Below are 12,342 nucleotides of genomic sequence, written 5' to 3'. Positions count from 1 at the left end.
TCATGATCACAATTCCAATTTGCAAGTCTGGCTAGCCCAGAGGATATACAATGATACAGATAGGAACTGGAAACACAGGGAATCCAGGGAAGATGATCTCTTCAGGACCAGTGGTGTGAGTGGCAGTACTGGGAGGGTGGAGGGAGGGTGGTTTGGATAGGGGGAACCGATTACAAGCATCTGCATATAACTTCCTCCCTGGGGGACAGACCACAGAAAAGTGGGTGAAGGGAGACGTCGGGCAGTGCAAGATATGACAAAATAATAATTTGTAAATTATCAAGGGTTCATGAGGGAACGGGGAGTGGGAAGGGAGGGGGAAAATGAGCTGATGTCGGGGGCTTGGGTGGAGAGCGGATGTTTTCAGAATGATGAGGGCAATGAATTTACAAATGTGCTTTACACAATTGATGTATGTATGGATTGTGATAAGAGTTGTATGAGCCCCTAATAAAACGATGAAAAAAAAGGAGGTTTATATACAAGAGCAATTGAATATTGAGAAAACATCCCAGCCCAATCCAGATTAAGTCCATAAATCCGATATTAGCCCATATGTCAGATACCAATCTATAAAGTTCTCTTAAGACTCACGAAACACATGCAATGACACTGAATGCAGGAAGATCACAGACCAATGGGTGGGAAGTCTTGTGGATCCAGTAGCATTGTAAGCATCTCAGCACTAGCAGGGGATTCCCAGTGGCTCCGCCAGTTTAGGGCACTAGTGTAGTTCCATGTGTCTTGTCAGCTACAATGTCTCACGGGTAGTCAGCATGGGTCCCGCCTCCAGCAAGATATTTATGTCTTTAGTGCCTCCAAATGAGATCATCAAGTTGCAACCTGATTGACAGTAAACTCCACCCCTTCATTCTTAAGTCTCTGTGTTAGTCCCGGTAAACCAGAGAAACAAATCCATAGAAACTCATATGTGTATAAGAGAGAGTTTTATATAAAGGGTAATTATACATTAAGAAAGTGTCTCAACCCAGTCCAGTCCAAGCCCATAAGTCCAATATTAGCCCATATGTTCAATATCAATCTATAAAGCCCTCTTCAAACTCATGAAACACATGCAATGACGCTGAATGCAGGACAATCATAGGGCATTGGGTAGAAAGTCTTTGAATCCAGTGGCGTTGTAAACACCTCAGCATTGGCAGGGGTCTCTACGTGGCTTCTCTGGCTTCAGAAGTCTGGTTACATCAGGGTAGGTCTATGTGGCTTCTCCAGCTCAGGACACTTGTGTAGTTCCATGTGTCTTGTCAGCTGCAATGCCTCCCAGGGATTCACCCTTGTCAGTAGAGCATCTGTCTCCAAGAGGGTGAGTAGAATGGGAAAGTATCTCCTACCTCCAAGGAGGAAATATCAGAGTTTTCCGAGAATCCTCAGGGGAAGGCCATGCCCACAGGCCTCATTGGCTGTGACCCCACTGACTAATTCCACCCCTTCATTCTTAATCCTCTCAAGTCCCAAATTGACACTAGATTATGTAACTACCACAATCCATTAGAGGAGCCTCTTAAATACAAATTGCTTCTTATTTGCATGGAAAGTTTAATATATTTTTCTCTCCCAGAGAACTGACCAAAGCCCTATGCTGTTCTAGAGGTTTTGCTAGTCTCTTACTGCATTTTTATTGTTTAGATTCAGAAGAACAAAAACATAGCTGAGGAAAAAGTGGGGGAATCTCACCAACCTTCTTAAATTTATTCACTCAATTTAATAAGTTGAACATCTTACTACAGAGGACTTCCAAGCGATTGAATTGCATAGAACTGTGAGGCATGGTATGCACTAGAGAATTGTTTCAAATTCCTCCCCACTGCCCGTCACCATGTGTATTTGAGAATGGGCTGGAAATAATACCACCAGCAGGATGTTACTGAAGGACCTCATGGAAGTGTGATAATGAGCTGTAGATAAAAGGTTTGGAGACAGCTGTTAGTAGACACCGAGTTGGAATTGGCATGATACTGAATGTTAAATACTATTCCAGAATTATTTATTTTCTATAGAACACATTATGCGCTTAGGCTAAGCCTGTAGCCTTTTGTATTAAAAGTGGACCAAGGATACATTATTAGGATTCTTTTTTCCCTCTCCATTTCTTTCCACTTCTTTTACATTACTACTTGAATTGGGAAGGATATACCTTCGATTAATTTTAAAACTCTCTAACTTTTAGGCTCCCAACAAGATTAGACCTGCTAAGATTAACTAGTGTTTTCCATCTGATAAATAAGGGGATTACAGCAATAACTGCTGTCAGCATTTTTCTCATTTAAACAAATAAAGCTGACAAATGATGAAGTTCTGTGCTGCTCTGTTATGTTTAGTACATGCAGAGCAATTATTCATCTGCTGCCAACATTAGTCTATGTTCAACTAAACCATCCAGCAGCGAAGAAAGCCTATTAGCATATCAGTATCGTAGTCATATTTTTATATTCTGTAAGCCCCTACTCCATAACAAAGGCTGAGGGTTATAATTTGTACAATAATTTAAAGGGGTAGACTGTGCCATGTTATTAGAGTTATGCGAGTGATCAGGTACAATGCTACTCTTATTTAAGAGATGCCATCTCTTATTTGCCTTGAATTCGGGCTCTCCTGTACCATTTCCTTTGGATAGGTTAGTTGTTATCCCTGAACAAATAGAATTCACCATTCTTCCGGCATCACAGTTGGATGAACGCTGGTGGGGAAGGTGAGAGGAAGTGAGGAAGAGTTCTTTAAATAGAGCTATTTTCTATGCATGTTTCTCAGGGAAGGATGTGTATATATTTTGGCTTGATGGCTTCATAAATGATGGAATGGATGGACAGCTGCAACAGTGGGCTTAAACAAGACACTGATGAAACTGGAAGGTGTATTGCTCTTGTACATAGGGTCACTGCAAGTTGGGACTGACTCAATGGCATCTAGCAACAACAATGCATATGTTTCTGAGTGTGTGTGTGTAATATATGTATATATATAAATATATGTATTACATAAGTCTTATTATATACGTCTATATGTACATAGACTTATTTTTCCTAGAAGAGATCATTTAGCACAACAAATGACTGCACATTAGAAAAAGAAGTCCTAATTGGGACGGAATATTCTTTTTAAGGAAGATAACATCCCTTTTAAAGAAACTGCTACCTTGATGTTTTGTGAAGAGAAAATCATCTGAGTAGGAGAGCAATGGGATCATATATGCTTTGCTTTTCCCATCTCATGGATAGTTTCTTTTAAAGGTCTAATAACTTAAGCAACATGTTCAGTCATCTTAATTTGGAAATCGTGCCCTCCACATCTTCCTCCCAATTGAGGTTAGTGTGAGTGAGAGGGTTGATAACCTCTTCACAGAAGGTGTGAGATGAGTTGTGACTGCGTGGTCTGTGCTGCGTTCTGCAGTGTCTGCTTTTCAAGAGCAAACTCTACAGTCTTTCTGTTCATGGAAACATTCAGATGAAATCTGAGCCAACATTACAGGCTGGGTGTGGAAACACGCAGTTTTGTAAGCATGGTAATCTTGAACACCTTCGAGATGATGCTTGTCATTCTGGAGGAGACTGATAGATTAAAAAGTTTTATGAAACAGAGTAAGTGTCAAATTTGAAAGTGTTTCCCATTACCTTGAACATATTCCTGGCCTTTCAAGTGTATCTAATGCTTCCGAGGTCACACCCTTCTTCCTAAAAGGCAGGGTACATTATGTTTTTATAGACTGTCCCTGCCCTAGCATAAGGGAGCTGTGGTATATTAAAGCTCCTTCATCTCCCTCCTGGACACATTCATTTTCTTTATGGACCTCCATTCCACTTTTCAAAGTAGATCATCAACCATTTTCATTCAATTGAAGAGAAAATTATAAAATGACCCCTCTTAAATTTTCCCCTCAATTTTTCAATCCCCACCATGGATGTTGCACTCCACTCACCCACTATCTGTGTCCTGCCTTGCAGTGGGGCGGTGGGGGTGGGGAGGGGACAAGTGGAGGCAGTGGTGGTTCAATGAAAGGATTTTGGATTTTTCCATTCATATGGAAGATCCTGTTCGGATTCCTGGCCAATGCATCTCGTGTCTGTCAGTGGAGTGCATAACAGCAATGTTAAAACAGGTGGCAGCAGAACTTTCAGATTAAGGTAGACTAAAAACAACAACCATCTGTGACAACTCTGTGGGCTGTACGTAGGGTTGTCATGAGTTGGGCATCACTTGGACAACACTAACAACAATCTTGCTTTATTCATCCTTTCTATATTTCTCCTCGTCTCCTGTTAACATTTCTCTCTTCTTGTCCTCACCCTCTATTCATGTTTCTTCTATTTAAGTGCAAAGGCAGGAACAATGCCAGTAGGCAAGGAAAAACCTCTCAGGGTTCTTTCCTTGTGTGTCATGTCCCAGATACCTTTCAGAACCCTTTCCTCCCACCCTGACAAGGAAAAGGAAGGCTTTTGTGCCTTCCACAAACAGCAGCTATGTGAATCGTCAGTTGTCATCCAGCTGATTGTCAGTAAATGGACACCTCTCACAAACTAAAGAGGTGCAACTCAAAATGTGCACAGTGATTTTCTGTAGCCACAACTATGTCTCATCACATACCAGAAATAAGATGATATTGATTGGGCAGAAGAGAATATTTCTTCATCCTGACTATTCTTATAGCTCTATTCTCGTTCTAAGTCCTACCATTACCCAAGTTATAATCATGGCCTACCTTCCCTACCAAGAGCCTGGTTCATTTACAATATAATGATATTTCAGCCTTATGAATTTTGTTTGAACTTAAATAGCATAGGTATGCACTCATGTTTTTCTTTAAATGTACATGTGTTAGTCTCATCTCCATACATAAATATAAGCATTTCTAGAATGGGTCCAGAATTGAATTGGAGAGGGGCATCTAAGTGCTGGCTTTGTTTGTTTGTTGTGAGCCAGAGCAAGGTTCAAACCCTGGGTCTTCTATATTCCATCTATCTTCCTGTGGACAAATGACTCAACCTCTCTACATCAAAGTTCTCTCACCTGCAAAACAGGGAGACAATGGCGTCTGTTGTTTCTGTGTGGTGTATAAATGTAAGGTGTGGGATGGAGAGGGCAAGCTGACTATAAAAGCTGCTACCCTGCTGTCCATGGTTTAACTGATGAGAAGGACATTGCATCTCATCATCTGTCCTCTTTGCAAAGAAAGAAAAGCGGATAGACTCAGGTGAGAGATGGGAAAGGTGGTATCCATCCCCCTGAGAAGCACTGAGCAAACTCTTCAGAAGGGAAGGCAGAGCAATAAAAAAAAAATAAGAAAAAAATCTGTCAAAGGTGCACGTCTGCATCGCTCCAGGTGCATTCAAAGACGTACACTTAGGTCTTACTCAAAAAAGTCTGCTTTCCCCTCCCCTTGTGTTGAGGCCTTCCTGGGCTCTCTTCCCTGGCCTTTGAGACAAGCTTGGTTCCATGTGTCTGTTGTCTAGCTTCCCAGTGTCCCCATCCTTTCTATCCCATTGTCCTTATGATCCTAAGCTTCTAAAGCCTAACTGTGGGTCCTTCCTTGCATTCCCCACCTTTTCGCCCCATGCCACCCCTATTCACTGGTCACTTTGTTTAAGCCACACTGCTTGGATGAGCATCTCTCTCTACCATTTGCACAGATAGGGGGCATTTAGAATAGAATGGAACTATGTTGGTAGACTTGGTCTGTTTAGCTTGCAGAATCCCAGCCTTGTACAAGTTGTTCGGGTGATTGCCTTAATTAACTTCAGTACTACATTCCTCACAGTCGCTTTTACACAAAGCCAGACAAAGCAAATGCACGAAGGCAAGATACCATGCAAACTATTGTATTGGAGGCACATTGGAGGCACATTGGTTCCGATTACTTTACACGCGTGCATTCCAGCCTACTCAGCTGTTGGAATTTAATTAGCGGTAATATATTATTGTCAAAGTAATTAAAAACCTTGCCTTGATTAAAAACAGAATTGTTTAATTAAAAGAGAAAGGTTTGGCTAACCTTAACTTTCTATTTCAGAAATACAATGTTCTCAGCTGAGTTTTCCTCTCTCCCCACATCAGGCTTGAAAGTCCGGGAGGTGTTCATCAATGTCACCAGGCAGCAGGTGGAGGACTTCCATGGGCCAGAGGACTACTGGTGCCAGTGTGTGGCATGGAGCCACCTGGGCACCTCCAAGAGCAGGAAGGCCTCTGTGCGCATAGCCTGTAAGTACTTTCTGGATGACCTGCTTGTCGTGTAGGGAAATGGACAAGAGTTAAACAGAACTTTAGAGATGCCAGATGCTTCCGCAGAATATAGATTAGATAACAGCAAGGAACCACTAGACTATTGTCTGTACCCCTTCTCAATTTTCGCTTTCAAAATTGTATTTTAAATGTTTGATAATTTCCTCTGGAGTACAATCAGCAAATCAGTTTGGCTTGGAGATTCTGCAGAGATTGTCAGAGTGCAGGTGTCTCAACAATGTAGAAAAACTGTTATTCAGAGAAAGAAGCGAAGGAAAAAGGATTCTGCTGTGCACCATCAGTGGCAAAGGTCAAGGGTATTGATGGGACATGATGAGCAATGACTATTTACTGTACTTTCCAGCAAATCTGCAAAAAGAAGACATGAAAGCGTTTTGTTGTTGTTGTTAGCCTACTGAAGGCTAGAAAGAGACTTAAGGGTGGGGATATTGTTGTTGTTTTCTGGGAGAGTACAAGATTCTCTACCACATCTCAGTACTGATGTCTTTTAGAATCTCTGAAGAATCATAAATCTATAAACATATTTTCTACTGCTTTAAAATGTCTTCATCCCACTCATCCCCAACACCTACCCCCGTAGATCTCTTCTTATGCCCTGGAGTATAAAAACCCCTCCAGGAAGAAATTGGGAGATGGAGAACAGAGATGGTTATTGTTGCTTTATTCAAATACTGCCCTTTGAGAGTACTGTAAACAATATGGGACCAGGGGGATTTATTTGAGGACTTGAAAAATGCTTGGTAGCAGATGTCAGTGGTTTAGGGATTAAGAATAAAAGTGAATTGCTATTTGAGGAGACATTTGTGTTTCCTGGGAAATGAAATCTTCCTCTTAAAATATGGATTTCCCATCACTATGCTAGTGATTTGGGAGACCCTCTCTGGATACTGTCTTGGCTCTAATAGGCCAGAGACAGGAGGTTACCTTGTAAGCTGGTGGCCTGTATCAGAAAGTCATGTCAAACAGTTTTCCCTACAGTTATTTAGTTCATTAATTTTGTCTAGTAAAGCTGTTATGGCTTTAAAATAACAAGTGAACTAAGATAGAGACTGTTTTAATTCATGCTCTCATAATGAGTCTCAGGACTTCCTGGGTGGAACAGACATTTAATGTATTGGCCAGTTAACCAAGGAAAGTTAACTCAAGTCCAACCAGATTGCCCTAGAAGAAATATCTGATAATCTGCCTCTAAAAGATCAGCTGCTGAAAACATTTGGTGCACAGGTCTAATCTGATACGCTGCAGTTATCATGAATTAGAATTAACTTTGGTGACCACTATATGTGTGTGTGCTTATTGTTGTCGCTACATTTTATTTGTTTTTGTTTGTTTGTTTAATTTGTTAAACTTGTCCAGATCTCTACTCCCTCGATGTCCTGGGACAGGCCAGCCATGGCACATGTCAATAGCAAAGCTAAGGGGAGACATTGTTTGTGCTCTATTCAGAGTAAGGAGAACAGTAGTATCTACTTCATAGTTATTATGAGAGCTAGACCTATTAATAAAAGTTAAGCATATAAAACTCTGTTTGGCACAGAGTTAGAACTCATCAATCATTAGCTATTATCTTATGACATATTTGATCCAATATAGCACCAGCATCTTTCAATTGTAGGCTTGTTAATAGATACTTACTGAAACTAATTGGACTGAGTGGTACTCTTAGTGCTTCAGTAATAGTCTGTAGATTATGGATATAGGTACTTAAAAACAAAACTAAACTCAACACTCTAAGCTATTCCTCTGTGTTTAACTTGCCCAGCATCATAGAATTAAAGTATGCTAAATCAATTGAAATGTGCTTTTACATTCTATCATTTCCCATGATTATGTAGTCATAAAGCAGTTTCATGGTAAGAATCTGACAACTCTCTTAAGGGATTCAACAACATTATTGTGTCATTTTTGTATATGATATACATAAGTGTATATAATAAAGATGTACTTTTTAACTTAAAATATGAAGTATCAGAATGTCATTAAAAGCTATATTATAAAATTCACCTAATATAATTGCTAATAGAATATTAACATTTTAAATTTCTTCTCATGCAGTAAGAAGACAAGTTCTTTAATTTTTTAGAATTATTTATACACATCTACGCATGATTTATCATTTAATATTGCATTTGACTTGGGGACCAGTGTACATTAAAATATAAATTGATATTTAACTATGTATAATAGCATCACCAAAAAATGTGTGGAGGGAAACTGCCTTTAAGATTTCGATTGAGAATATTTTCAGTTGCTTATAGGGAGAAATTGTTTTTTCTCTTTTAAATATAATTTCCAGGTTTTGTTTCTAAATTTTGGGAAAAGAGAGAAGATTTCTGGTTGCTATTTGCAAATACTCCTCTCAAATAACACATTGAGCATGAGGATAGTCTTTATTCCCAATAAATGAAAAGCCAAATTGGATTTAATTGGCTCTTCTTTTGAAGATTGGGTTTTGAAGTAGTAAAGACATCTTAATGTGCAGGGTACAGATTTTGGTAGATGAATGCAGCTTCTGAATCTGATGACAATTATCTCGAGGGGACTTTACAAAATTATGATCATTTTTTTAATTATCCATTAAATGGTTGTGGTCCAACACCCGTGGTTCTTATGTTTCCTACATTTAACTCACAATACATTCAGAATATAACAATTTAAAAACTGCAGTGGTCACAACCTCCATGACAATTTGGCGTTCAGCTGAGGGATGTGTTGGCTGGAGAGTCTTGACATCATCCAGCTTCGCTGACCTCACAAAGCTGACCCGTTCTCTCCCACAAAGCATGCTCAGATGACAGCCGCTTTGAAGGCATTTCATTTTAAAGGGAAGCTATAGGTTCACAGATATTTTATTTATGCTGTGCCAGGAATGACAAATTAAAGAGGGATTGCATCACACTTCTCATCCCAAAGAACATGTCACAATACCGCTGATGGAGTAGCACTGGGATCCACTTGGTCAGTGGTTAGACACCGCCAGCAGCGCCGTGGGAGCACGACTGGGCTTTCTACTCCCATAAGCAGTCACAGAAGGGGGTCGGTAAGAGTCGCTGGGACTCAATAGCAGTGACTTTTAGAAAAAGAAGCCCAGTTAATACAACTGCTCTTCAAATTCTCACACCTCACACTAATACTAGTGATAAAAAATTGAATATTATACCAACTTCTTGTCTAAAATTCATCAAATATACAATCAAGATATATTGACAATGACCATTAACGAGAATGCAAAACGTGGAAACAAAGAGAAAGAAGGGTCAGTGTTTGAAAAATATGGCCCTGGTGATAGAAGTAATGCTGGAGATGACAAGATATCATTTTGCAAGACTGATGACTTCTTCAAATCAAAACTTTTCGAGAGCACATAAGCAGTAGTGACACATGTGGATTTTGCCAGATAAAATGCATTGCAATCAAATTGACTATATTTGTGGGAGATCATGGCCAAGTGCACTATCACCAGTGAAAACCAAGTCAGCGGCTGATGATGAGGCAGGCCATCCCTACGAGAGTTCAGCTTGAAGCTGAGGAAAATTAAAGCAAGTCCATGAGAGCCAAAATGCGACCTTCAGTATAGCCCACCGGAATTTGGAGACCTTTTCAATCGCATAGTTGAAGCATTGATCACTAATGACCAAAAGCCTAAATATTTGTGGGTTATCAACATAATAGATGAAGGAGGCAAAAGGTCATGAAGAAGATAGGAAAGAAGGTGAAGAACAAAGTGCATGACAGAAGAGAGTCTAAACTTGCTTTTAAAATAAAGTATTTAAAGCAAATTAAAGAAATGATGAAGGAAATAGCTGAACATAAAATTTCAAAGGGAAACTGTAGAAGGCAAAATAAAGCATAATGAAATATGCAAAGGCTTAGAGTTAGAACATAAAAAAGAATATGATCAGTATGTATCAAGCTGAAAGAACTGGCGAAAACGTCAAGCTTCAAGATGAAAATTGTATGATCACATAGGTAAAATATTGAATCAGTGGTTCTAAACCTTCCTAATGCCAAGGCCCTTTAATACAGTTCATGTTGTGGTGACCACCCAACCATAAAATTATTTTCGTTGCTACTTCATAACTGTAATTTTGCTACTGCTATGAATCGAGCAACCCCTGTAAAAAGGTTGTCTGATTCCCAAAGGGGTCAAGACGCACAGGTTGAGAACCACTGTATTGAATGAGGCAGTAAACAACCAAAGAACATGAAAGGAATATACTGAGTCACTGTACCAAATGGAATTGGTTAACATTCAACCTTTTCAAGAGGTAGCCTGTGACCAAGAACTAATGATACTTACAGGAGAAGCCCGAGCTACAATATAAGCATCAATGAAATGCAGGGCTACAGGAATCAAAGGAATATAAACTGAAATGTTTCTCACACGAAAGATATTATTGCTAATATCACTTCGATTTTGGCTGAAAGCATTGAATACTTGGTTTTGGCCTCTCAACCACACGGTCCATGGACCTTTTTCATGCAATGCTACAAAGCTCTTTAGACCTGCCAATAAATGCCCAAGGAGCAGGCCACAGTGTTTGGTTCAGTAAAGCTAGCTCACCGAATTAAGTTTGGAGTCTCCCCACTCCACAAGTCAGCCTCCTGCCCAAAGGTGCTCATGATTTGGCAAGTTCATTGCTTTGTCTCATGCTCTGGCTCCTGATTCTGCTTCTGCCACCACTCATTTGGCACTCAGTCCTCTTTTGCTCCTCTAGTGTCACAGCTGTCTCCTGGGCCAAAGAGATTCAATAAGCAGGGGTCTAGCTCAACTTCTGGCTCTTTTCCCTTGCTGATAGACAGGTCCCCACTTCTGCTTCTGAGATGAGTCATTTTATACCCAGCAGGATGACAATCCCAATGAGCTCTATTAGCAATCACTTACTGCTGATTCGTATAATCTTATCAGTATCTTCCATCACTTTCTTACCCAGACCCACCAAGAAAATGTAATTGGGTGGCTAGAAGAATCATATTAAGTGTAATTCACTGCACTGAAAATGTACTTTGGGCAGGTTATCAGGAAAGACTGGTTCCCACCCCAAAACGGACATCACTTTTTATAAAGTAGGAAGTCAGTATAAACAAGATGATTTGAACAATGATTACAAAATGAACTTTTAATAAATGGTAATCATAAAACAATGATTACAACCATGAAAACCAGTCACTGGAACCTTATGGAGCATGTCTCCTTTGACATACATGTAGTCACCATGAATCTGGATGGATTTGACAGCATATAAGTAATTTATATATGTGGGGGTCTGTGTATGTAGCCCGTAGCTGCCTTATTGGGCAAAATAACTTATTAAAAAAAATAATTCCACACTCAGTCAGTTGGCTGCCCATACATTTACCTAAGTCTTGGAATATGTAGTCTCATTTTCAGAAGTGATTTTAAAATGTAAAATAAATAAATAAAGCCAAGCCTCATTCTCCCAACAACATTGGCAGCAGCCCGTCTCTGGAGAACGACTCTCACTGGCTCTCTCTCATTTGTCTGGTTCAATCGAGTTGGATGTAGATGGGCTTCCTACAGCATCTGTTACTTCTGTGGCTGGATGGTTGTCAAAACTCTAAATATTCAATTATTCGTAGTTGTTTATTTTCATGTGTGAACATTTGGCAGCTTAGCCCTTGCTTTTCCTCCTTGTTTTTCTTCCCCTTCTTCATCTGCTTACAAAATGGTGTGACTATGCCATTAACCCTTGGTGAGTTAAACCCTTCTTAGCACTTGGACCTTTTCCAGTGTGAGACAGAATTAGTGGGAATAAAAGAGCATTTCCCTGTCATAGTCACATAGACCGTGTTTGCCACGTGGGAGAAAGCACAGCATGGAAGGACTGGTTTGTTGATTTTTAAAGAATCTATAAAATATAATAAACCCTGAATATAATTCACGTATTCCATTTATTTGAGAGAACTCAAGAATATCGTTGCAGCAGTGCTGAGAACAACTTGAAGGAGAGTGTCATTTAAAAGTTATGTTACTTTCTTACCTATATGTACAAATCCAACATCAAAATAGTGTAGTTTTCATTTGCTAGTGTTTATATATATATATGCATATTTTTGGTGGGGGGGTGG

At 39.7% G+C, this 12,342-nt stretch overlaps 1 protein-coding gene across 1 annotated transcript in view; it reads left to right on the top strand.

Annotated features, from left to right (window-relative positions):
• UNC5D (unc-5 netrin receptor D) overlaps window positions 1–12,342 on the top strand; it is a 345,871-nt gene that overhangs the window by 16,079 nt on the left and 317,450 nt on the right. Inside the window, exon 3 of the mRNA XM_004696203.4 lies at window positions 6,067–6,210. Within this exon, the coding sequence (XP_004696260.2) occupies window positions 6,067–6,210 (144 nt within the window). The remainder of the gene's footprint in view (window positions 1–6,066; window positions 6,211–12,342) is intronic.

Source organism: Echinops telfairi, unplaced genomic scaffold (assembly GCF_000313985.2).
Source record: "Echinops telfairi isolate 266 unplaced genomic scaffold, ASM31398v2 ScPeMD7_9;HRSCAF=40, whole genome shotgun sequence".
In the NCBI taxonomy this organism is placed as follows: Eukaryota; Metazoa; Chordata; class Mammalia; order Afrosoricida; family Tenrecidae; genus Echinops; species Echinops telfairi.
Note: the sequence above shows the minus strand (reverse complement) of the source record. Positions and strands in the feature narration are given on the sequence as shown.